This window comes from Zonotrichia leucophrys, chromosome 1A, assembly GCF_028769735.1.
Source record: "Zonotrichia leucophrys gambelii isolate GWCS_2022_RI chromosome 1A, RI_Zleu_2.0, whole genome shotgun sequence".
Lineage (NCBI taxonomy): Eukaryota > Metazoa > Chordata > Aves > Passeriformes > Passerellidae > Zonotrichia > Zonotrichia leucophrys.
In genome coordinates, this window is record NC_088170.1 from 11,431,732 (window position 1) to 11,459,368 (window position 27,637).

At 37.6% G+C, this 27,637-nt stretch overlaps 1 protein-coding gene across 5 annotated transcripts in view; it reads left to right on the forward strand.

The window, feature by feature from the left end:
* FGD4 (FYVE, RhoGEF and PH domain containing 4) overlaps positions 1-19,289 on the forward strand; it is a 99,791-nt gene extending 80,502 nt beyond the window's left edge. For all 5 annotated transcript variants that reach the window (XM_064737676.1, XM_064737711.1, XM_064737694.1 and 2 more), the window contains exons 5-17: positions 1,303-1,392; positions 3,387-3,532; positions 6,969-7,125; positions 8,193-8,331; positions 9,256-9,314; positions 9,928-10,074; positions 11,330-11,502; positions 13,456-13,486; positions 13,659-13,754; positions 14,610-14,735; positions 17,283-17,423; positions 18,556-18,696; positions 18,894-19,289. In XM_064737676.1, coding sequence (XP_064593746.1) covers positions 1,303-1,392; positions 3,387-3,532; positions 6,969-7,125; positions 8,193-8,331; positions 9,256-9,314; positions 9,928-10,074; positions 11,330-11,502; positions 13,456-13,486; positions 13,659-13,754; positions 14,610-14,735; positions 17,283-17,423; positions 18,556-18,696; positions 18,894-19,151 — 1,704 coding nt within the window. In that variant the 3' untranslated portion in view covers positions 19,152-19,289. The remainder of the gene's footprint in view (positions 1-1,302; positions 1,393-3,386; positions 3,533-6,968; positions 7,126-8,192; positions 8,332-9,255; positions 9,315-9,927; positions 10,075-11,329; positions 11,503-13,455; positions 13,487-13,658; positions 13,755-14,609; positions 14,736-17,282; positions 17,424-18,555; positions 18,697-18,893) is intronic.
* The last annotated feature ends 8,348 nt before the right edge of the window (positions 19,290-27,637 follow it).

Consider the following 27,637-nt stretch of genomic DNA (forward strand, 5'->3'; position numbering starts at 1 on the left):
CTGCAGGTTACTGTGGTTGCTATGCTGATTTAAACACATTTAATGAACAGCTTTGAAGTCACTATTGAAAGCCTGTTTTTAGGGAGGAGGTTTGCCATGTAGCAGTGCAACTGTGAACACTGCAGATTAGAACTGAAATATGTTGACATTTGGAATACTTATTGAATACCAAAATGGGGAAAAATGCACTGAACTGCTTTAAATATAAGACTGTACTTTAATATTTGGTGTTCTTCACACAATTTTTGTAAAGGTGCTTGCAAATGTTTATCATAGTCTTGTGGGAAGCAGCTTGAAATCAGAAACCACTCAAGCTCTCCTCTTTATTTATTTTTTTTATGAACAATTTTTATGGTTTGTCTAGCAATTACCAGTTTCCCATAAGCAGTGTGATAATACTGCCATTTATTTCAGGAAGACTCTGGTGTTGTTAGATGTGAACAGACAGACTATCACTAGATCTGGAGAAAGAACCTTGCAATGGAAGTGTCAGTTTGTTGAGCCTGACACTTGCAAGCCTGAGGCATTTCCCTAATGTTTTGACATTGTAGAAGGCTGTCCTTTCATTGTTTGTTTTGGAGTAATTTTGCCCAGCAACTTACAATTGCATATTCTAACATATTTATTTTAATATTCAGGATTGAGTGCATTTTTTAAGTTTCTGTTCAGCAGAAGAATCTGAAATATATTTTGCAGAATAAAAGATTTTAAAATGAAAACTTCCCTCAAAATGCAAAAATTACTTCCATAAAGACTTAATGAAGGAGTCCTCTAATTGCAGTCAACAATTGTTCAGCAATGAATGTATTGGTGAACACAAAACATTTTGTACCACATTTTTCAATAATTTTGCTGTGTAAAGAACACGCAGTTAAAATAATTTCTGAACTGGGGCGGGGGTGAGCACTGAGTGCTCCCATCTGTTCCCTCTCACTCTGTAAATCAGCTCCTCCAGCTCTGAAAGGTCAGTGGTACTCAGTTACCAGGATGTGAGCTGATCTGTTGAGTAGGGAGTTGGTGCTTTGGCAAAGATCCCTACACAAACTGGAAAATACTACATCTTCTAGGCTTTGAGTTTTGCTTCACAATTTGACTGATTTTAAACATTCTCTAACTTTTGTATGTATTGATTAAACTATGGGAAATGATGAATTTTTCAAAGTTGGTGTTTATTACTGAATGTTAATCTTGTATTTCAGTTTTTGGACAATAAAGTAGTCATAAGTATTTTAAAATTTTTTTTTATTATGATTAAATTATGTTTTCTTCAGTATCCTAAGAGTTGCTCTTCTTTTCCTCCAGGAGACAGAGGAGCAGAAACGTCACAAAATTGCCAATGAGCTTCTGCAAACAGAAAAGGCCTACGTTAGCCGACTGGACCTCCTAGATGGGGTACATTTTTCTCATTTTGCTTTTATTGTGTTGCCTTGAATTCACTCAAATGGCTATGTATGTGTGGGTATAAATTACATGAGATGTTGCATGTTTTTCACAATTTGCTAATTTTCCAGTCAAATTTCTGTTGCCTCATGGTTTTGCCTTTGCTTCTATTTTAAGAGTGCTATATTTTTAATAAGTATTAGAATTTTGTGGCTCTTAATGCAATATGTTCTGTGTGTGGGGATGTCACTTTAAGCAATCATGATGGTAACCAACAAAGAGGATGGATAACCATGTTTTGGCTTCCAGTGAATTGGAGTGAATGTTGCAATCGCCCACTCATTAGAAAATTACTAAATCCTTCTAATTTGAACCACCCAATTAGAATTTTTCTTCAGGCCCAAAGAACCTAGATATTGCCCATTCCAAAAAGAATATACTCTATTTTACCATTATATATTTAGAAACAGAAATTACTTTTCCTGCAAGGAAAGGGTTGGACTCATGCTTTGTACAATCTAGCTGATATTTCTTAAACCTAAAAATCTGTACTTGAGAATTTTCCTTCCTAAGTCTTGTTTGCTTTCCACCTAACAATATACCCTTTACTTGAATGCCTCTAGCTTTGCATTGCCTTACTACAGGATATTTTTCTCAGACTCTACAGTTTAAATTTCTCAAGTCTAGTACAGAAGTGCTGTACAAACAGTTGATGAAAATTAAAAAGTCTCAACTGATACAATAATTGTTCAGGCTGCTTGGGGATCTAAGTAATTGTCCTCAAGAAAGTGGATTTACGCAGCAGACCTACATTGTGATGGATGTATGGTAACTTTTGAAAGCCAAATTATTGCTGGGAAAAAAAAAGTGATTTAGAGAACTTTAAAAATAAAAAAAAAAAGTTTATTTCCTGCATAGATTTCTCTGATGGGTAATGTACAATTATTTTCCATGATGACTTTTTAAGTGCATTACTGCTATGTCTGTTTTTCAAATATTAACTGGAGAAAATTCTGAAAAATGAGTTTCAAACACAGCTGCTCAACTGCTGCTAATGAGAGGAAAGCAGAAGACTAGGAGGGGACTGTTATATTTCTGAGCTTGCATAAAAAGTTGTGTAATCTTTATGGTCTTCAAAGTAACTAACTGTCCTGTTGGCAATGCAGCAAACTGGGCATGTTTTAGAGTATATGTGGCAGTACATGGCATTTTTCCTTTTAAGACACTTTGGCTGTCTCAGTTGGGGTGATCAAAGTTGCTGTCTTCAGAATCTTTTCTTCTTTTGCAAGTCCTCACCCAGACTTTTGAAGCCTTTTCTAGGGATATACAATCTGTTCAAGCATGGGAGAGGGTGGCAGAGGGACAAGACCTCTCCAAAAGCATTTGTTTTTGTGTGATGTGCATATTAACAGATGCACATTTTGTAGCTGCACCTAGTCAGATTGAGCCCACTGAAGGACAAAAAATACATTTATTTTTAAAAGAGACTATAGTCCACTCAGAACTGGGTCCCTTCTGTACTTTAAATGATATGTGGGGACCACTCATAGTCTGCCAGCTACTTTGATTTCGAAAGGATTGGGGAATACAGCATTCAAGGAAAGTGCTGGGGCTAATGGTGATCAGACATCATGCTAATTGCAAAGAACAGAAGAGTGGAAAATCCTGCTTGGAAGACTGGGGAAGCTGAGATGATGTAGCTGCTAAAGCAGACAGGATGAGATGTCTGGAGCTGCTCCCAAATGGCACTGCTTCAGCTTGGCTCTCCTTGTGTCAGCCCTGCCTGCAGTGCACTCCTGCCTTATGAGAACAAAAGGAGGGGTGTCAGGAGAGGAGAAGCATTTCACTTCCAGAGAGGGAAAGGCAATGAATGGATTCATCACTACCCATCTGTATTATTGAAATGTTAATCTTGCCTCAGCTGGAGCAGGAGGGGTGGATGGGTGGTCTTCTATTGGTTAAATATAATGGGCTGATAGGTTTGTGGCTCTTTTTCTGTATTGCAGGTATTCTATTCCAGACTCCTTGAGGAAGCCAACAGAGGTTCATTTCCACCTGAAGTGATTAATAAAATCTTTTCCAACATTTCATCGATAAATGCCTTCCACAGTAAATTCTTACTTCCGGAACTTGAAAAAAGGATGCAGGAATGGTAAGAGACAATTCACTGGTTAATACACTTGTAAAACTGTGTCTGTGAAACTCTCTTGCAGGGTTGAGGTAGGGAAAGTACCTTCAAATTGGCTCTCCAGGCCCAGGAACCACAGTGAGTAAGGGAACATCTGCTCTTCCACTCTTCCTCAGGATCTGACTCAGCAGAGGGCTGGCATCATTTGCTCAAAATAAAGGACATGGATCATGAGTAATCTCACTGAAGGCAGTGAGATTGCTCATGAGCTTGCTAAATTAGGGGTTCAGACTCAAATCATGTGCTACCTGGTGAATTTATTGTACAGAGTACAAAGTTGAGGTAAATAGCACATATGTGGTTTATGATAATGCTGAAGTACAGTAACCTCTGTTATTTCCTTTTGTAATAAGGTGGGACAGAATCTTCTTCTTCTATGTTTTAGTTTTCTTTTTGAAATTAAAATCCATGCCAGATATATTTTAGGGCCATTTTTCCCTCAGCTTTTCTTGACCTCTATTTGGAGCCAGCAAGGATAGATCAGGTGTAAATACACTGTGTAATACTCATGTACAGATGTGGTATCTTTATCTTGCCTTGGTGTGTGTGTGTGATTCTGGACATGTTAAAACACAGCCATACATTTTTGATCTCTTCTATGTAATTAAAAAAAAAAGAAAAGGTCTCAAACCATTGCTGCTTCCCTACCTTCTTTGGGAAAAAGGATAACCTCATTTAAAAAGAAATTGTAAATACAGTTTCATCCAGTCATTTCAGCAGTTGTTTGGCTCCTATATTCTATGTTATCTAGAATTTATTATGAGGAATTCAAGTGTTTGTCCATACATAATTTCCAGCTACACTATCATATAGCTCCTTTATTATCAAAAAACCACACCAAAAATGAGGGGGGGAAAAAGCTTTTTTGTGATATATATGAAAATGTTAGATTTTAAAGCACAGTGGTGCTTTAGACAGCAGCTGTACATCTTCTGACTCTGTAAGATGATTCCCCTTTAAATGATGATTCCTTAAAATAGAATACTTCACATGCCCAAACACATGGTACCTCTGGGCAGTCTATAATGCAAGGAAGAAATAAAATGCCAGCATTGTGAAATATAAGAACTTCCCTGCAGAATGGCTTGAGTAAGTAAAAACTACCCATTTCTTTTAACAGAAGTTGAAAAAATCTGATAGAAAATAGGAATGCCTGGATTGCACTAGAGTGCATGTCCATGAGAAGTGGAGTTTAGATGTTTAAAAAACAGCTCACACCACATTATGGCAGTGCTGTGTGATTTGAAATGAGATTCACAGTGTAATCTTAAAATTCTGCTCTAGACACTTTATGGAGCACAGAATATGGGTTGCCTTACTTTACATATCTGCAAAATGCTAAACGGCTCACTGCTATGGTGTGTATAATTATATAGCTTCAAAGGTTGAAAAGTGCTTTTGCAGATAAGCTTTGACTCTTGGTGCAGAGCTAATAAATTGCATCACAAGGATATTATCTTTTCCAAATTGTGTGAATACAACCTTTGTGCTGTACCTGAGACAGCCTGTTTAAATGTCCTTGAAACACTGTGCTTTTGGGAGGAGTTAGAAAAAAGGGTGCAGTTGAAGACAGCTTTTTGTGATCATTGCTGAAAGTAAAATCTGGGCTAATTTTCTCTCCCCTTTACTGGTCTCTGAAATTGTCTGCCAATTATAATAATAGCTTCTGCCAGATACAGTCTTCTCAGAAGTTCCTCTCATTATACACAAGAAATTAAGTATGTTCTATGGGTAGCTTTATGTGCTTCTATTATTCTTTATCTTCCAGCAAAAAAAACCTGGATAAAAATTTCTGACCTTTCCTTGAGTTTTGGTTTAAATTGAAAACTTATAGTAAAAATATGTAAAAATATGTAAAGCAGATCAAATGCAAATTCTTTCTTGGAAGAAAAGGCAGTGTGAATCTAAACTTCCCAAGTGAAAGTGAAATTGTCTGGTAGCTGCATTTTGAATGAGTTGAGCAACAGCTGGAGCTGAATATATCTTACAACATATGGCTTGGAAACACCAGAACCAGCATTGTTGCAATATATTTCTCATGAAAAGTGTGTAACAGAGCACAGCAGTGATCCCATGCCATGGAATCATCAAATGGTTTGGCTTGGAACAGACCTGAAAGATCATCTAATTCCAGCTCCCTTTCCATGGGCAGGGAGACCTTTCACTAGGCTATCAAACAAGATAATTAGATACAATACTCTGAGTTTTCTGGACTCAAGGATGACCAGTAGCAGGTACTTGGGAATAACATAAGAGCCCTGCATGATTTCAGAGACCAACTTCCCACCCTGTCTTGTCCCCTCATTGCCAGGCCCAGCATTACACAGGAACTCTCTGCCCTGCAGAGGCAGCTGCAGCTGGAACAGTGTTTGACAGTCCTGCAATATTCACTTTTCAAGTATAACTTTTCTGTTCTGCATAGCTTTTCTCTCAGACAAGTGGTGTGTTGGAGTGGGCTGAAGAATTTTTCACTTTAGACCGCTGTTTTATCTGAAGACGCCATCAGGAGTTGGGAAAAACGTGGGAAAGTTCTCACAAAAGACTGGAATCCAAGGGATTATCTTTCCTTCATATGTTTCCTTAGATAATTAGTAATTAAAACCTGAATGTTAATACATATGTTTATACAAGGTACAGAGTGGAAGCTCTACAGAATGGGTTTAGCCCTCCAACCAAACCACAAGTTAGATATTTTAAGGATTGAATTATAGTCAAAAGAAGATAATGTAATTTTAAAGAACTGCAGATAAAATAAATTGGGCCATGTTTTGTAAATAAAATCTTTCATGTCTTCAGTTTCTAACTTTACTTATTTGTATTTACCTCCACATGACCTGTGGTGCTTATACATTATCAAAGGGGGGTAAAAACACTCTAGATTTTCTTATTTTAGTCCTCTACATGATCTGTGGTGCTTATACATCACTAAAGAGGGATACAAACTCTTTCCAGATTTCCCTATTTGAGTCCTCTACATGACCTGTGCTGCTTATGCATCATTAAAGGAGGATACCATCACTTTCTAGATTTTCTTATTTGAGTCCTCTACATGACATGTGGTGCTTATACATCATCAAAGGGGATACAAACACTCTTTCTAGATTTTCTTATTTGGGTCCTCTACACAACCTCTGGTGCTTATACATATCAAAGGGGATACAAACACTCTTTCTAGGTTTTCTTATTTGAGTCCTCTACATGATTTGTGGTGCTTATACATCATCAAAGGGGATACAAACACTCTTTCCTTATGAATTCAGATTTAATGCTCATTTTGGAACTCCATATGAGGCAATCCCAAACAGAAGGGTTCTCTGTAAAACGCTTGAAACCTTTTATAACCTTGAGTGACTTTTTTTCTTTCCATTTTGCTCTGAGATTCCACCCTCTTGCTTTGCAGGACCACCACCCCTAGGATTGGAGACATTCTGCAGAAGCTGGCTCCTTTCCTCAAGATGTACGGCGAGTACGTGAAGAATTTTGACAACGCGATGGAACTGGTGAAAACGTGGACTGAACGGTCACCTCAGTTCAAATTCATTATCCAAGACATTCAGGTAATGGGGAGAATAATGGAGATCCTCAAGTGATATATAAAAATACATGTTTGTGGATGAAAAAAGTATTAAAGAGGAAATTAAATACCAAAGCCCTTAGAATTAAGGTAGTTGTTTTTATCCACTTCACACTGCGTTTTTCCCTACTCCTTCCTGTGTATGTGCACAACCCACCCACAAAAATCCAGATTTTTCTCCTGCAAAATAGAGGAGCAAATTGTAAAGGTTGAAATAGCTGAAGATAATGAAAATAATGCATTTTGTTGTAAATACCAAAGTAAATACCATTTTAGGATGAAGTGAAAAGGCAGTGCAACCCTAGATCCGTGCACTGCATCCCATGTTTTCTCCCAGTAACGCTGAGCAGAGCCAGCTGAAGAGTCCAGGGAGATGCCAGTCTTTCCCAAAGGCTCGTTTCACACCCTCTGGTGCTCCCTGGGGGTGTCTCTGGGAATTGGCAGTGTGTGTCCTGCAGTCTGAGCACTTAGAAATAGAATGGAATATTTCTACTTAAATTTACTGCTCTATGGGGTCTTTTGGTTGTAAGCTAGGGAAGAAAACAATGTAGGTTTTAATGCAATTTTTTTTTATAATCTAATTGCATCTAAGATTATGGAAATGAATATACATCTTAAGATATGAGGGAGGGACACTGCTGAGGGAGTTGCCATTGTAAATGGACCTAAAATAAAGTTTTCCCTCCTCAGATAGGTAGAACATACCTTTGTAGCACATTAGATTGATTTGTTTATATATGTGGTCATGAACTGTTCTTACTAATTTAGAAATATTTTTCTTAAGTGTTTTACAAAGCTATTTTAAAATACACTCGAGTTTAAAAGATTTTTTTTGGTAAGACTGTCAAATACTTAGAAAATTTGTACAGTTATTTTTTGTGAAGATTTTCTGATTATCTGGTTTGGTAAAATAGTTCTGTATTCTTTCAGAAGATCTATCATGCATGTCTCAAAATACATTGTTTATGTTTCATCAACCATTACTTTTATTTTATGGTATTGTAATAACATTTTTGCCTGCCTCATTGAAATATGTTTACAATTTTTTAGAAGGAAAAAGTGTGTGGAAATTTGACATTGCAACATCACATGCTAGAACCAGTCCAACGCATTCCACGCTACGAGATGCTTCTAAAGGACTACCTAAGGAAATTGCCTCAGGATTCCCTAGACTGGAAAGATGCTGAAAGTAAATATCTTCAGGCCATTAAAGGAGCTATAATAAGATATTAGTAAGAGGATACTGTAAATTAAAGATATTTCCAGGAAAGAGCAAGTGAAGAATTACCCATGAAAAGAATGATAGAATTTCTTCAGTGGAATCATAGCATTCCTTGAAAAAACATCTGTATGAATTGAAGTTAATTTTAAAGTCATAAAGCCTTTAGTATTCTTCTGGAGCACATAAGTTTTACTTTGGTTTTGGAATAGTGCACAGGTTTTGATTTGTTTGCTTGATCAGGGCGTGTGGTGGCTTTTTAATTTATTTATGTTGGCATTTTGGTTTGCTTTATGCACATTTGGAATGTTTGACTGCTACTTGTAAAAAAGTGAAGTTAGGCTCATTGTATTTTTAAGCTTCTGCAGGGAAAAAGCACAGCCCACTTTTAAATTTCTTCCTCTCTGTATTTACATGAGAACAGTTCAAGGTATTTGCATGGAGTGTTCAAATTCACTTGCCAGATAATTCTTTTAAATATTTCATTTTTAGTACCATTGCAGTAAACAATTATAAGATGAGCTGTTTCAACTGAAAAAATATTGTTTGACTTTCTGAACTACTTTGAGAAAAGGAGGGAGAGAACCATGACTGTTCTTGGCACAGAAAAATGTGATTCTAAGTACTTAAGTGCTACAGTAAACTGCAATAATTCTCTTCTTCTTTCCATATTATTGTTTCTATTTGGTACCTGACTTTTTTATGCCTTCCACTTTACCTTGTTTTCTTTTTATTGCTAACTGAAGAAATTTATTGTACTTTGTAATTTACATAAAAACAACAGACATTTTTGTAGAATTACCACAGTGCCCCCCCTTTTCCCCCCTGTGTAGTAGATAAATAAGTAAAAGTACAGCTTTTTGGTTTTACTTATTTTGTTTTTCTTCTGTCTAGAATCCCTGGAAATTATATCCACTGCAGCAAGTCACTCAAATAGTGCAATAAGAAAGATGGTAAATGATCCTTGTTTTCCTGATTACTTTTCAGTATATTATATTTCAATATTTGGTCAAGCTAGGAGAGTAAATTGCAAATCTTCCCTAAAATGACAAGAATTGGTTTCTTGGGTCAAAGTGATTGCTCCTACTTAATGTATTTATACAGTTCCTGGAAATGATAGACAAATTCTGTCATTGCATCAAATTCTCTCAAGTGGAAAATGGGACATACTTACTTCTCCTGGCTCAAATCACTGATACTGGACTCAACCATGTTTCATCTGTTCTGTGAGTGCAGGACAATGTTTGTAGAGAGCAGTTACTGTTTCTCTGCCTGACTGGGCTGGGATGATAGGATCTTAATTGAAATGTGAGATGTTTTGGGCAAGAAATAATGCAGACTGTATAAAGACTGCATTTTAAAAATTACCAAGGATATAACATTTCTGAAAGTACTTCTAGCTTTATCAACTAAATTAATCAGTCAGACCACACATGCTGGGTACAAATATGTTTTCCAAAGCTTAAGAGTCTCCAGATTGATGCCAGCTCCCATAATTTAATTTAAACTGCATCAAGACCCGTGCTTTCAATTAATAACTTTTATAACTGTATTTTCACCATAAAGGAGAATCTAAAGAAGTTGCTGGAGATCTATGAGATGCTGGGAGAGGAGGAAGACATCGTGAACCCTTCAAATGAGCTGATCAAAGAAGGGCAGATCCTTAAGCTGGCTGCTCGCAACACGTCTGCCCAGGAGCGCTACCTTTTCCTGGTGAGTGTGGGGGCTGCTGCTGCTGCTGAGAACTTTGAAACCCTCATTTAGCTGAAATGTAAAAGCTTAGGATCTCTGCCCTGATGGATTGGGTGTTGAGGTCCCAGTCAGTAAGTCTCATGGTTCTGTGGGAGCTTTATATCGTGGCAGATCATCCTCTTGGTGGGAATTTGAAAAGTACAACCATGCTCCCTTAGAGCTCCCGTGGAAGAGGTTTGGTGGAGCTTGTTGCTTCCCATGCATTGAAAATTGCTGCTATATCTTTGCTCAGGGGTCTCTGGCATGGCCCTTCTTCTGGTTAATAAAGGGTAGTGACAAGACGTTCCGGCACAGCTCCTCCTTATCTGTGCTTCAAACAAAAGGAGAAATCATAGAATAGAAAGACTTCAGCCGGGGCCAGACAGCTGACTTAAATAATGTTCTCTTCATAAGAGAATTGACAAGCTCAAATGTGCTGTGTCTGTGATACAGACTAGGCAATAGTGTAGTCAGGATTTCTATGAAATAGGATTCAACTGAAGTGAGTTTTCAACTGAAGTGAATTTTTCTTTTCAATAGTTAATTTTGAGAAAAATGAGAGAGGGGAAAAAAGTGAGAAAATTAAGCACTTTATATCTGATTTATTAACTGTGCTTCTAGGCAGTGGCTTTAGACATTTAAACATTATCTAAAGTTCTACTTTAATAAAGGAATATATCTTTATCCTGCTCTCTGTACTCTTTTTTCCCCCTATGATATGGAGGATTTCAGGGAATTAAAACTTTAAGAAATGTTCTTTTGTCTCGGAGAAAAGACAAATAATGTCTTCAAATACCATCGGTTACAACTTGTACAAAACAAAATTATTTTGGTACAGGATCAATATAAATGTATACACTGTATATTCTACAGTTTACAGTAGGTTTTGCAGAATTGGGGCATAAGAACAGATTTGGTTAGAAAAGCTTTACATTGGCATAGAATATCTGGTCTGAGTATAATTTGATAATAAATACTATGAAGACTGCTGCACATGCAGAACAATTATTCTTAAATTCACTGAAGCTGTCCTTGAATTTTATTCCTAAAGAAATAAGAAAGACAAGTTGTCTTGCATTAGAGCTTTGGTCTTCTCATGTGCCAGCTGATCAGGAAAGAACCTGCTTTCTCACCCACCAAGTCTAGCTTTGTGATACTGTCCAGCTCTCAGTGGACAAACTGTGGATTTATTTGTGTTTTTCTTAGTGCAAAACCACATGTTTATTTCTCCCCCCAGTTTAACAATATGTTGCTCTACTGCGTCCCCAAATTCAGCCTGGTAGGATCCAAGTTCTCGGTTCGAACCAGAGTTGGCATAGATGGCATGAAGATTATAGAAACCCATAATGAAGAATATCCACACACTTTCCAAGTGTCTGGAAAAGAGAGGACACTGGAGTTGCAGGCCAGGTAAGCAGTGTTTTTAGCCAGTTCCTTGAGATCAAATATATACACACAGAAGAGTGGATTAACAGATTTGAAGAACGAGGCAGCGGATTTCATCTTAATGTTGGTGTTTTGGAAATAGCCTAGGCTGCCAAAAATCATGAATAGTCAATCCAGGAATCTCCCAGAGCAGAAGATGCATCTAGGATGCATAGCACATTGGCTCACCTTGCAGAAATGCCCAGGATAGCTGTGAATGGGCTGGCTGGGAAATTCAAGGGCAGTGCCACGGCAGCCTGTCTGACTGAGGTGTTTTAGGACAGTGGGTGTGACAATCACTGGTGCCTCTGGGTCTGAGCTGCCTTGGTACCAACGAGTCTGTTCACCTCAGGGCAGGTCCAGCAGACAGAGCTCTCCCTCTCCGTGCGTTTGCCGCCACAGAACAGAGTTTTCTGCAGAAGTAGCTGATGATCTGCTTTCCTCTGTTCCTTAGCCCCATTTCCCATCTACTTGTTTTCTTCCAGTCCCAAGTATCAACCTCCTCCTGGAAGGCAAGCTCTGCTCTTAGTTCTTGGGTCCTTTCCCTCCAGGTGCACTCTTCTGACTGGCACTTTTTCTGCTCTCCAGTTTGTTAGTCCTTGTATCCTCCTTTTGCTGAGTTACCTTCCCCTCACCTTTTTGCACTGCCTAGGCTAAATTGCCCCTGTCTAGACTCAAATAAATTGAGATGCTCCTTCTCTCCTTTTTGGCCTGCTTAAAAATCTTATTCTTAGCAGTCAGGGTTTCCTTGAAGAGGCAAGGATTAAATAAGCAAGAAAATGTCCATGCTGGGTATAGTTTTGTGTTGGCACCATGTATTTGGGGACAAAGCATAGCTTGCTAGCCAATGAACTTTCAAGCTACTTTCCTTTATGGGAAACATGTAATGTTTAATGAGAGTTACAGCAGAGAATGTGCAAAGATAACAGCATATAGGTATTTACATACACTTTCATTCAGTTTCAAATTAAATGTATACTTCAAAAAATGACACAAAAAAACCCTTTCCACTAAGATCTGAAAGATGTCTGGGACAGGTTTTTGGCTATCAGTCATATCTGCTGTAAATTACGGTGTGATACCTTGCTAAATATTTTCTAAATTGTTATGCCATACACCTATTTCAATGGTGAAACATGGCATCTTGCTGTACCATTTCTGAAGCATGTTTTCATTGGAAGAAAATTGATACAGCAAAGTAAGTTTATTTTGTTAGCTTTCCTACATTACCTATAGGAGAAATTCTATTGCATTAGTTTATTTTAGGTGAGGGAAGCACAGATTTTAATCTTTTGCTTTGTGGTCATTGTTAGAATACATTAAGTCAGTACAAAACTGTGAAGGAATAAGTTAAATTATATTAGAAAAATCTTTATCAATGTATGAGTAGTGTGTGTACCCTATGCCTTAATGTCCTTAATTAATGAGCTTGTATTTACACTGTAATAATTTTTAATTTTCTCTTGGCATATTCTTTAATAGGAGGATTATGTTTATTTTTCAAACTCTTATTGGAATACATTTTCAATTACTGTTTTTAAACAGCTGGTAGAGTATTTCTTTTGAGATGTTGTAAAGGTTCTCTTTGGCATCCTTCAGAGCCATCCATAGAAAAATTAATTTTTGTATGATTGGTATTACATGGTGCAGCAGGATGTTTTCCCCAACACATTATCCAAGGAGAAGGCAACTCTTGGAGAGCAGATATACAGAAGTGTTAATTCTCATGTTTCTAACTTTTTGCTTCTGGTTTGGTTTGTTTGGGTTTTGTTTTGTTTTGGTTTGTTTTTTTTTGTTTAAGTTGGACAGTTAACAATTAGTATTGTTTAAATTCTTGACATTTACTGAAGCATTACGTGGCTTTTGCAACAAGTTGTTGATAGTGGAATAATGTTTCCTAAACTAGTCTCAAACTAACATGTCAAATATTTCTTTTAGTTCTGAACAGGATAAAGAAGAATGGATAAAGGTAAATTCATCTACATTCTTTATTTGCTAAACATTTTGTCACTGAAGCAATCGGAAAAGTAATATTTGTGTTTTCTGTCTCTACCTTCTTTCTGCTGATCAATAACTGGTCAGAATGCAGAGTCTGTTTTAAATTTTACCATGTCTGAGGAATCTCTCCACTCTTTCCTTAGGCACTTCAGAGTACTATTGAAGCTTTTCAGCAGAGGAATGAAACTTTCAGAAATGCTATTGCTAAAGAATATGAAGACATGCCTGTTGAAGTCTCTGTAAGCTGCTCTTAGTCCTTTGTACCCTTCTTAATACCCATTGTGTTCTTCAATAAGTGGAAAAAGTTTGGCAGAAACTTTGTTTTCATGCTCATCATTGTTAAAGCAGAGTAATCACAAAGCAGTCATCTTGTTGGTAATTGTTTTTCTTCAAAATGCCAAATCTTGTAAACAAGCCTCTTTCTTTCTTGAAACATGTAACAGAGCACCCTTTCAGCGATGCATCATGATTTTTCACTGGGTTCTTTGTTATTTCTTTTATAGATTTCAAAAAGCATCTTGAGCTATGTTTTGTAATTTCCTTTACAGAGAATGAGTAACAATGGGGTCTGGAGAGCTCTGTCCCAGCAGTTCTTTGCCACAGGCAACCTTAGCAAGCTTAAGCGATATCAGCTCTTTAGTGATTATCAGCTCATTGTGATTTCAGCCCTTCAGCTTGCTAGGTGCCTAGGCAGGCAGAAACAGGGAGAGAGGAGAAGGCTGTGTGAGGTTCCACAGGGGTGTCTTTATTGAATCTGTGAAGATTCCCAGTGACAGCTCTTCTGCCTGAGCTGGGCCAAAGCAGCTCTTTATATAGGGTACAGGGGTTTTGGAAATTCTCCAGTAGCAAGGGTTAAAGGAAAATGATCTATAGTCTTACAGAGAGATAAGCAAGGGGTCCAAAGGTGGAAGAGAGGGGCTTCTAGTCCAGTCACCATGATTGGCATTTCCTATCTTGGGCTTCTGACTGCCAGGGAAGTCTTACAGGCTCTGGGCCTGCTACAGATGAGAATAACTATTTTCCCTATTTCAAGTACTGTGTGGCTTTTTCCTAGCTTTTAAAATTCTTTTCTCCTCCTCCTGGCCCTCCTTTAGAATGCTGAGCTTGGGAAGAGGGCGCCGCGGTGGATCAGGGACAACGAGGTCACCATGTGCATGAAGTGCAAGGAGCCCTTCAACGCGCTGACGCGGAGGAGGCACCACTGCCGAGCGTGTGGACATGTGAGTGCCAACCCCCTGCTGCAGCTGCTCAGCATTGCTGCCAGGGTCTCCAGGCACCTGCCTGGCTTCTCATTCATGGCTTCTTGGCATCCTAGAAGCTTAGAATGGCTTGGCTTGGAAGGGACTTTAAACATCACCCAGCCCCTGTGGTCACCAGTTGTTGCGGTGTTGTGGGGGTCCCCAGGATGAGGTGAGAGATGAGAATTGACTCAAGTCAGAGAATGATGAGAGATGAGAATTGACTCCTTCTCAGAAGGCTGATTTATTATATGATATTATATTATATTAAAGGAAAATTATATACTAAAACTATACTAAAGAAAGAGAAAGGAGACATTAGAAAGCTAGACAAGAATGAATAATAAAAACTCCTGACTGACCAGAGTCCTGACACAGCTGGCTGTGATTGGTCATTAAGTTAAAACATTTCACATGCTGGGTAAACAGTTCTCCAAATCACATTCCAAAGGAGCAAAACATGGACAAGTAAAGGCTTCTCATCTTGCCAGGAGAAGAAATCCTGGCTAAGGGATTTTTCATAAAAAATCACAGTGACAAGTCCCAGCCCCACTGCTGTAGGCAGGGACCTTCCAGCAGACCAGGCTGCTCAGAGTCACATCCAGCCTGCCTTGAACCCCTCCAGGGATGGGGCATCTATCCACAGCTTCCCTGGGCAGCCTGTTCCAGTGCTGTGGAGTCTGCTGCTGCACTTGAAGCTGAAAGAAGCAGCTCTGCACAGCACCAAGGATCCTCTGCCTGCTCTAGTCATTAGAAACACATATGCTTGGGTATAATGTCCCAAGGCACTGCACAAAGTATATTGTTAATATTGTAATTTTGAGAGAACTCTACTAATATAAAGAGTTTCAGGATGATATTAAGATGGCATACCAGCATTATTTCAGTATATTGTTAGTTTTGAGAGACCTCTACTAATATGAATAATTTCAAGACCATATTAAGATGGCATAACCCAGCATTATTTCAGGCAGCACTGGCTGGCTCCACCAAAAGAACATAAAACCCTGCAGTTTTCCCTTAGGTTAAGTTGGAGCTGCTCCCAGCTGGGGTCAGTAAGTGTGAACATGTGCAAAGCATCAGGGAAGGAGGGAATGTGAGGGTGGGGAGAGAGTTTTGCTGCTGCTTTCCCTGTGGGGTGGTACAGTAACATATTCAGCTTGAAAGCAGCCATCAGGCAATGGCAGTATGACTTGTCAGTTTTCAGAAGGGAACAAAAGAACAGCAAACACACTGTGCTTTCTTTGCTTGCCACCCAGCAGCTCTGCCTGTCTCCACCAGATGGTAGCACAAGCTCAAGTTTAATATCTGTGGCACAAGGTGTCTTGTCCGATTCCTTTCTAATGTTTTTAAGTGGTATGAGGGCTTGCTGCATTAATAACACTGCTTTTGTGCTTTGCAGGACACTAGAGACTTTTTCAGAAGCTCTCAGTTATTGGTTTTACAGTTGTCATACAGAGTTTTTTTCCCCAGATCTTTTTGTCTTAAAATTCTGTTAATGTTGAGAGCACACCCTCCATTTTTATTTCCCTTTTTGTTTAGACTCCTAACTACTTCCTTCTCTTATAGTTCTATCATATCTCCTTGTGCTTTAATTTCAGTTTTTTTCATGGGAGTTAATTTGGGCAAGCAATGATGGTTCTCCAGGAGTGACTAATTTGAAATACTTAACTAGGATTGTCTAGGGCTACAAGCTGAAGATGCTGATCTAGGTTAGCACTGCAAAGCCTTGGTCCACAATAAAATTTTGTTCAGATCTGTTAATGGTTCAAATCCATTTATCTACCTTTCTTTCTTGAAATAACTTCACTCATATTTTTATATTCAGGGCATCTTTTTTCATGTGAAAGAAAAGTTCTGTGGAAAAACACTTCTAATGAAACAACCTTGATATCACTCTTGCATTTCACTTATATATATACTGAAAAGAAAAATCAGGACAAATCAGTGGATATTGACTTATTTATTCTGTGCATTTATGATTTGATTTTAAAATTGTAAATTTTATATGTATAGGTATATATATACATTTAAACATGCTAATATTTCTTAGCCAGTTAAAAAAGTAGCCATTTCTGATTTTATCAGACTTTTATCATTAAAAGGTCATCTCAATTGTAGGGTTTTTTTAATCCCTACGGGATTAAAAAATTTTTTGATTTACATAGAAAATCAGGTGGTGAATGTACCTTTTCAGACTGGCATATAAAGAAACTGCCAGCATGGTTTGGACTATATTCTGATTCTATACCTAACTTGAAACTACAGATATAATTAAAAGCTAAATGTGATTTTATGCAAAGTGCAAAATTTCCAGCCAGTAAATAGGAAGAAGCACTTCTAGTTAAGTAGTGGCACAAATTTGGAAAATCATTATTTTCAAATAAGTTATTGCTGACATATTATAAAGACATCTTTCTTGTTCTGTGTAATTAAAAATATACTACAAAAAGCTTAACACTAATTTTTATTTCTATTTTAATAAACTTCTATAAACACTTAAATATTATATGTATTTCTTTTTCTAAGGTGGTTTGCTGGAAATGTTCTGACTACAAAGCACATCTCGAATATGATGGCAATAAATTGAACAAAGTCTGTAAAGATTGCTATCATGTTATAATTGGTTGTACAGACAGTGAAGAAAAGAAGAGGAAGGGCATCTTGGAGGTATGTAATTCCAAAATACTATATATGTATAGCTGCAATCTTTTTGGCTCATCAGTAGGTGAAAAATGGTAGCATTCTTGCAGAGTTTATTTCCTCTTTGAGAAATAAAAAGTATGTAGATCAATTTAATATAATTCCATAGATTTTGGTTTCCAGTACTCATCTTTGCAAAATTGCTTTGTTTCTTGCAACTTTACATTTATTAAGGGAATTATAAACCTTGGAACTTGTTTGCTTCTTTCAGTTGCATCAGCTCCTGTGACAAAATGTAACCTTCCCTTATAAATTTTCAGTTTTCTTCTTCTGCACTTAAGCTTTCATCACAGCAAACCCTACTGCTACCAGTTGGTTTTTAAAAATATGTACCCAGACTGAAAGAACTGGGGGTGGAAACAAGGAGAATGGGGGAGAATTTTGCTCTTCCTTCAGAGTCTGAGTAGTAAGACACTGTTTTGATCAGTGTATAAAATGGGCCTTTAAGTTATCAGGTTGTCCTCAGTTTTTGGCGTCTGAAAAGCCAAGGCCAATGGAAATTTTAGCACATAATTATTTTGTGTTTTTTCTTATCATCTCAAGTTCACTGTTTAATTTGAGTAGCATTTCACTTTGTCTACAGGTTTTAAGCAATTCATCTAATCTTTTCTCTAGGATTAGTGCTTGAGTGCTTTTGTTATTCTTAAAAATGTGTTTGAACTTGATTCTGTCGTAATATTTTGACTGCCAAAGTAGATAAGTTGTCATGTGGGATAGTCAGTGGCACTTCAGTGCCTAACATGGTGCTGTTTTGGAAATCAGACATTGTTGTAGATGCTCAGATACAAAGAAAGGCAGGCTGTGGTGGCAAAATGAAAATTGGAGTGATATAGGAGTCTACAATCCAAAGTTACTGATGAAAAAGGAACAGATTACACATGCTAAGGGAATCCGTGTTGTGATTGCATATTTTTAATATGTATATATTCTCCAAAAATCCAGTCCATGATCTTTCTTGGGTATTTCCTGAAGCCTTTTTGCAGATACTATCCAAGAGCTGATGTGAATGGCAATATATTTCCTGCTTTTCTGTTCTTTGTTTTTAGTCTTTACTGAAGGAAAGTTTAGTTTCCTTTTTATGCTTTCTGCTGTCTCCTAGATTGAATCTGCAGAAGTCTCTGGAAACAGTGTCATATGTAGCTTTCTTCAGTACATGGAGAAGTCCAAGCCCTGGCAGAAGGCATGGTGTGTGATACCCAAACAGGAGGCTCTTGTGCTCTACATGTACGGTGCTCCACAGGTATGTACAGGGGAAATGGGAAAGATTTTAGTTAATTATTGTCACTGGTATTTGAGGAAGAGACAGCAAACAGCTTGGGAGTGGAGGAAAGATCCATGTGTTTTCACCAAACTGTACAGCAAATGAGAAGTAATGGGTAGATTAGTTGTTCTTAAAAAATAACAACAACTTCTTATTATTATTATTCTTCTTCCTAGGATGTGAAAGCTCTGGCTACAATTCCTCTTCTGGGCTACACAGTGGATGACACTCCAAAAAGTGCTGACCTCCCCCACAGCTTCAAACTGACCCAGTCCAAGTCTGTGCACAGCTTTGCTGCAGACAATGAGGAACTGAAACAGAAGTGGCTCAAAGTTATCCATTTAGCTGTCAAAGGTGAGACACCAGAATGTCAAAATGAACTGCAAGTGAATTTAGAAGAGCAGCCTGAATCTTCTAAAAGATCTGAATGCTGAAGCACAGGAACACATGGCATTTTTTAAAAAATTTTAGTTGAAATTGTGGTTAACCTTTGTGTTAACCTTTCTCTGTTCAATCAAGGAAAGAAAAAAAGAAAAAAAAAAGAAAAAGAAAGTTCTTACTACCATACACATCTTGGCACTTTATGTTTGGGAAAGAATTCTGGTCTTTTTAGGGATCTTTTTCTTATATTTATGTTCTGTCAATAAAAGTGATGTACAGGTCCATTTCAGAGACTTTTTAAAAAAATGTGAATGCTATTAAAAATACTTACTAACTTTACTGTACTACTTGTTTGTTGTAATGCAATTTTTTTAAATCCAGTTGCTCTTCAGTTAACATTTAAGAATGCAAATATTTGAAGCCTCCTACTTACATGTTAGGACTTGCAACAGGATAAAAGATATACCTCCATATTGCCAAAATAGATCTGTACTTAAATATGCAGGGACAGTTTGGTTCAATGTATGTAGTTTATAGATTGATTTCCACAGTTCTGTACATATGTTGTATTCACTTGTATCTTTTTAATTAAAGTAATGCAAATTGCTTTCACAGGTATATTGGCTTTTAAGGTTTCAATTTATCAAGGAAACAATCTAATGATTTTCAATGTAGAAATAAATACCTAAAATATGAGAAAACTATATATAATATATGTACAGTATTAAAAATGTACAATACTTGATTATTGCTTTGATTTCATGATACTGGGTTCTTATTAGTGAATAATTTATTTTTTAAAAAGCATGTTTTCTATTTGAAATTAAACACAGTCCTAAATTGAAAAATACTGTTCAGTGATTTGTTTTAATAGCTGACACTTAATGATCTTGACATTTTTATGCATCAAAGAATTGACAGTAATGTAAGTGGCATGCAATGGACAAATGAGTTCCAGTTGTGTTTAAACAAGTAGTCGCTTTTCTTCAGTGTCCTATCACTGTTAGCTTTTAAGAGTGCAGTAGTTTGTTGCTCAAATGCAGTATGTGGTTTGAGAAAAGCAACAGATTCTAGTAACCTTCTGGGAATGTGTATTTTTGCTATTATGGTTATTGGAGCAAAAGAACAATTTGAACTTAAGTTTTTTAATTTTTGTAGAAGATTAGGTATTGTAATGCTTATTTATGACAACAATCTTCAAGGATTCTTGTTTTAAAGTGGAGCCTGGTTTATAAAAATTTAGTATGAAGTCTGAGCTTGCAAATCTGAAATTTTATGAACTAACATTATTTGTTTCCTGTTGCTGGGTATAAGGACTCATTTGCTTTACAATATTAAGTTCCTTATGAACTTCCATTCCTATTAAGAGTTTTTATACATAGAGACAAATGACTTCCATAAAATTTTTACTGTAATATCCTTGAGTGAAATATGGCAAACTCAGAGGTAGTGATTGACTATCAATTAAAATCATTGCTGTCTTTCCTTTTAGAAACCATTTAAGGAAGGAAAATACGTAACTTCTACAATCGGCTTATCATAAGAACTTTCAGAAGTCTTACTTCTCAATGAATATGCAATCTGTGTTTTAAATCATGTCAAGCTGAAGAGCTCAGGTTCAATTTTGTTAGTAACATGACAGATTTAAATTGTTGGGTTTTTATAATGAGTTTGCCAAGCAAACTATCCACTGAACTCCTACTCCTGCTTTACTCTTTCTGCAACATTATAGGGAAAAAAAACCCAACTCATTTTGCATTTAGCAAGGGATTCATACCTGTTTGTAGTGTCAGGCACACATGAACATGCAGTGTCATCATTCCTTCATAAAAATGTCATGTAAGTTAATGTTAGTGGGAAGGATTTTGCTCTCCCCTGCACAGATCCAGGATCTAACATATCCTTTAGATTCCACAGCTTTACACCAGTGTTAATAATGATCAGGACATGGTATGGTACTAACTCTCCAGCTGACTTGGTGCATGTCCATTCTGAATTCTCTTCCTTGGGTGCTTCCTGGATCCAGATTGCTCTGGATATAACCCTGGTATTGCTTTTATCTGATGTGCAAGCTCTTCTGTAATTCTCTTCGAGATTTCAAGTTACTTCTATTGGCAGCTGTGTTTACCTTTAGCAACGGGCAGCTCAAGCCTCGTTTGATTCATGTTGGTGAATACCATCAGGTTTTTGCCAAGGTAATATAAAATCTCCCTAGCTAATACATGTAATCTTACATACACCTTGGCAAGGGGTGGGGAACATTCAGGTAAGCAAGCAGAACTCTTGGTGGCTGTCTTTCTTTCATGGCCATCTCCCAAGGGTGGATATCTTCTACAAGAGCCTCAAGTGCAATTGTGGGATACGGAGAGCTTTCTTTCCACATCCCAAAGTATAAAAACAGTTTCCCATGGTCAAGGTATGGAGTGTAAAGGAAGGAGTTGCTTTAAAGGAGTTCTCAGATAGGAAGGACTGAGCTATAATGAAAATATGATTATATGACTGTAGAGTTAATTAGGTTGGAAAAGCCCTCTAAGATCACTGAGCCAACCATTGCCCAGCACTGCCAAGTCCACCACTAAACCATGTCCCTAAGTGCCACATCTACATGCCTTTTAAACACCTTCAGGGATGGTGACTCAACCCTTTCCCTAGGCAGCCTGTTCCAATGCTTCAACTCTGTTTTAGTGACAAAATATTTTCTAAAATCCAATCTAAAACTCCCCTGGTGCAACATGAGGCCATTTCATCTTGTGCTATTGCTTGTTTCTTGGGAGAAGAGACCAATCCCCTCCTTGCCATCATCTCCTTTCAGGGAGTGATAAGGTCCCTCCTAAGCCTTCTTTTCTCTAGGCTGAACACCCCCAGCTCCCTCAACCACCTCTCACAGGACTTGTGCTCCAGACCCTTCACCAGCTCTGTTGCCTTTCTCTGGGCCCTTTCCAGCACTTCCATGTCCTTCTTATCCTGTCTTTCATGTCCCAGAACTGGACATGGCATTTGAGGCACAGCCTCACCCGTGCCAAGTACAGGGGACAACCACTGTCCTGGTCCTGCTGGCCACACTGTTGGTGGTACAGGGGACAGTCTGGTCCTGCTGGCCAGTCTGTTGCTGGTACAGGGGACAATCTGGTCCTGCTGGCCACACTGTTGCTGGTACAGGGGACAGTCTGGTCCTGCTGGCCAGTCTGTTGCTGGTACAGGGGACAATCTGGTCCTGCTGGCCAGTCTGTTGCTGGTACAGGCTGATCAGGACACCCTTGGCCTTCTTGCCCACCTGGGCCCACTGCTGGCTCTTGTCCAGCTGCTGTCAAACCAGCACTCCCAGGTCCTCTTCCACCAGGCAGCTTTCCAGCCTTTCTTCCCCAAGCCTGTAGTGCTGCAGGGCTTGTTGTGACCCAGGTGCAGGACCCAGCACTTGGCCTTGTTGAACCTCTTGGAGCTGGCTTGGCCCATTGATCCAGCCTGTCTGGATCTCACTGCAGAGCCTTCCTGCTCTCTCAGCATCCTACCCAGCTTGGTGCTGTGCAGTACATTCTGTTTCCTCCTGCAACTCTCATTCTAAGCCCATTCCAGTTAAGTGATTAGAAGTAGCAGTTTCTGTGCTGCCTTATTGTTATAGTGGTGTTGAGCAGTTGAAGGTACTTGAATGGCAGCATCTCCCAGATGAAGCCCAGCATCTGGGCACAAGCAGTTTGAAATGGGAGTTGCTTGTTTGGATGTTAGCCTCATGTTTGTTCTCAGCCATTAAATTTTATACAGGGTAGCACATGATATTTTATTTACCCTAGTGAAACCCATTTAATGTTCTCATAATCAATTGTTTGGTCAGAATTGTTCTCTTCTGAGTCAGAATGCCTTGGCACTCAAATACATGGTTGTGTGTGCATTTTGTGGGAAAAGTGTATATTACCAATATTGAAGGACATCAGAAGATGAGAAATTCTAAATTTAACCACCCTGTTGCCTTCATTCTCCACAGACAAGCCCTCCTAACAACAGCATCCCAGACTTTTGCTTTAAATTGTAAATTATGACTGCAGAGAAACAAATACAAAGTTGTAGCTGGTGTGGCTTAAGAATTATGATGAAAGCAGTGAAACCATGATTAAAACCATCATTCTAACAAGGTAGAAGCTGTTCCCATTTGAGATAAATTCTTAAATTCTTCAAGGAAAATAAAAAAGGCATTAAATTTGGGAGCATAAAGCTCTGTGTGTAAGGAATAAACTGTAACTAAGCATTCATTCATAATGCATGAATGCATGTGAATGGCTCTGCTGAATTATTTAAGTTTTGTAACTCTTGTGTTCAAAGTAATGCTTGTTTCTCACTTTAAAAGTGATCCCTCTTCTGTGCGATTTAAAGCAGATCAAAACTTATTTTATTGGTTTTATCTGTGTTCAACCAGAACAAGACTTAAATTTATCATTCATATTTTTGGATCATAGCAATATATTTTTTGAAATTACTTATTTTTTCCCCCTACTGTAGGAAAATAGTGTATCATGATATCTGCATGTCTGCACCATTCCTCCAGGCCCTCTAAAAATTCTTTTTTGGTATCAGGTACTCCTGCTTGGTTGAAGAGCTGCTATAAAACCTGTATTATGTAGTATTTTCAAATCCCTTTATGCCAAGTAGTTCTGTTTATTTCTAAGTGTATTTAACTTGTATGTGCAAAAAAGATATTAAGAGTACAAAACATTCTCTTCTATTTGGAATAGAATATTATACCACTTTAATTGCATGTATATATAGTAGCACCTTTTTATGCAAAACCATCTCAAAGTGCTTTATAAATCTCCTCAAAGCTTCTAACTCTTTTTCATTGAAAAGAAGATTTTTATTGCTCATGTTTTTAAGTTATGGATGAAGGCAAGGCACTGATTAAATATAGAGTAAATACACTACCACCTAAGTAAAATTTAGATGAGATTATAGAATTATGCTCCACAGACTTCCAAGTGGAGTCAGAAGGAAAAAGAATATGTACATTAAAACAAGTGGGAAAGATGTGGAAACACTTGACAGGTTGTTTGGGTTCCTCACCACATAGCTAGCATAAAAAATCATCAGCTTTTCATTTCGAGGAAAGATTAAATAAAATTAAGAAAGGGTAGTTATTTCTTACACTGAAGGAAAGACTTTCTGGAAAGAAATAAACATTCCATGTAGAAATAATCTTAAGCAATAACAAAAGGTCTTTCTCCATATAGCTGGTATAAACTAGCATGGGCCTGCTGGAGCTATTATACCTTCAGTGATTTAAATTTGCATACAATCTGCCTTACATAATATAAGGACACTTGTGGAAGATGAAACTTCCACATTTAGGGAGCTGATGTGATACCAGGTCTCACCTGGACTCACAGGGCTCAGGTGAAGTTCACATGCAGGTAATGGATGTAGGGGTGAATGTAAACAACTGGAAATATATATCCAAAATAAGTGATTGGAGAGAAGTAATTTTGTGGCAGAACTGACTACTCTTAATGTAAATCCATTCTTAGTCTCTGTGGTGTACTGTTATTTGAAATCTGAAATGAAATACATGGGGTTAATGTTTTTTGCTCTAGTGGCCCTGTTGGTGTGAGGAATTTATCCAGCTGGTTCTGACCCATGGGACTGTAGTATGTTCCTCAGATAGGAGTTTTAATCTGCTAGTCAGATTGTTTCCTAAATCCTTTTCCTTTAACTGATGATAACATTAATTTAATGATTACGTATGTGTGTGTATATACACATATGCATATGTATGTGTGTATATGTATATATGTGTATTTATATATTTGAGACTATTATTCAGATGACTTGTTTTCAAGCAGTATTTTACAATCAAAAGAAAATACACTGTGCTGCATTCAAAATAGAATGTATAATGATTGTGTTGAGTATGCTTTCCAGAAAAAGATGGAGGTGGATCTGCTATTGTGGCATGTTTACTATTTCAGCCTACAAAAACAAACACAGAAGACCTCACAAACATACTAATTCCAGTGAGGCATTTCAATCACTTCCTTTGAAACCTTGTGACTAAATTTCTACCTAGAATAAACCATGGCATTTTATTTCACCCCTTCCTCTTCCTAGCACAAGTGAATGTAGAACGTGCTTTATTCTTAAAATCCTCAAGTGGATTTCTTTGAATAAAACATGTTTTCAGCCACTGCTGAACACCAACCTACTTCAGTTTATAGTTCATCCTCATAGATTCATTAAGTATTTATGGTGGAAACATTCAGAAAAGAGAGAACTATATCAAAGCATTTTTGCATCTATGTGCCCTGCTATTTTTAAGCCAAATTTGTTGCATGTAGAGAACAGTTTGCAATAGAAATATTATTTTTTCTATCATTGTATTTTCTATTCTGCAGCTGTTAAGGCAGATTAATACAGTAATTCTAGTGGGAGCTGTATCAGCTGTAATGTTTAACATCAGAATTACAAGCTATACATGTTCCATTTCCCTTCATTATGGAAGCACTGCTGATTTTAATTGCAAAAAGATGTTCTAAAAAATAATAATTGGAAGAATTTTAAATTTGTTTTGGTTTTGCAATAAAGTAAATAATATTAAAAAGGTGAAATACAAATGCCATTGTAAGTTGTGCAAATGTTAAGTCGTCATTTTTATGGTTAAGAAATATATGAATGTAAAAATGTTGAAGATATTGTACATATTTTCTGTAATATATGTATATTTGATCCTAAGGTGGGTGGAGAATTGTAAAAATTAAGCACTTTAATTCATGTTGAGTACCTAAAAAGAACAGAAATTTGTATCCTGTAAAATAAAAGCATCATTAAATAAGTATTGCTGGTTGACTAATTTTTTTTGTCCACCTACCCATTTTGCTGATAAAATCTTTAAGCTGTATTTCTGGTTGTGTGTGACAGTGAGGACCAGTTTTGAACACTGGTATCTAATCTGCTGAAGTGCTGGTTACTTACAAGTACTGCTAAGTTGGTGAAAGATGTATTCTGAGTTTATAAAGGGTGTATTTAATGCTATGACATCCTATAGGTGGGAAAGATAAATGACATCTGCACAGTTTGGTCCAGATTTCTGTAATGGGAATGTGACCAGGATGTTATATGAGTTTTTTATGGATTTCTGTACTGCCATCCCCATAGAAAAGTGCAAAAATAAAGGAAATTGTTCTGCAGAGCCCCAAATCTTTCTTAGTATTGCTCAATACTAAATGATCAGCATGATCTCATGCACTGAACTAAAGTGGTGCTGCAAAGCAAAAAAGGATCAGGTAATTAGCTGGATGTGCCCTATAACAGTCCAAAACTGGTTGCAGTTGCCTCTGATTTCCATCATCTGCACACATTAAACCTGTTTTGGTTGTGTCTGATTTATTCTTGGTATTCTTCTGCAGGTGGGCACAGTGTTGCAGAAAACACAGAAACACAAAGCAGAGGAAAAGTTACTGTAGTACTTGGTTGTTCCTGATTGGAAAGAATTGCATACAAGAATTTTCGTTTCATTTCTAGATCTTCTTCTCTTTGCACACACCATAAACAAATCAGTATTTGAAATAAGCACTGATTAACCACAGAGACTAATGCTTCCCTTTCTGTTTATGATTTTTCTGATTATTTTTTTGTACTGTACTCTGTTCCAAACCTCATTTTCCCCATTAAACACAATGCAATGCCTTCTTCATGGAGACAAAAATAATAGCATTAACCCTAAAGATGTGCTTTAATAAGGGAACACAATTATAAAACTCAAACTATGGGAAATGGAGCACCACAGGTCCTAATTATTTCCTTTAAATCAGCAGGGTTAATAAGCACTGATATTTCAATGGGGCTGCAAATTGGCCAGAGCCCATTAAGCTGGTGAGGAAGTGGTAGGTGTTGCCTCCTTTGGCTTTCCTGCCTCATTACCAGGGAATTGTTCTTGGCATTGCATGAACTTCCTGACATGAGAGAAGTGGCAGACCAGCCTTTGGTAAACACAATATTTGGAGCTGGTTAGGATTAGGTGGTGTCTCAAATGGACAAGCAGAGGGATCCTTATGACTGTGATCATTTTATTTCACCCCCTGCCTTCTTGGCCCTGTGCACCAGGCAGCCATGGCAATATTTAGCCTCACCAGACTCAGTTCTTGTGTTTGGTTCCTTGAGGAACACCACGTCTGTGTTGCATGGTGCTGGTCACTTTTAAAATTAAATCACTTTAAAAATAATAATAAATGTATAAATAATAGTAAACAATAATAATAAGACTTTTCCCATTAAGCTTCCCATTCAGACTTTCTCATGCCTGCTACTGTTTAGGCAATGAATATTCATGAATATAAACATGATTTGTAACATCTGTATGCCGATGGTGGAATGTTAGCGAGGCATTTACACTCCTTTGTTTGGGATATATACATTTATACAAAAAGAGAAAGTTTCCCTTGTGATCTTCTCCAGATATGATTTCACACTCCAAAGTCTGGCCATTGTGCTTCTGTCTCAAAAGCACAATGCTCTGGTGGCATGAGCAGGATGTGCTGCCTGCCCCAGTCAGAGTTGACAT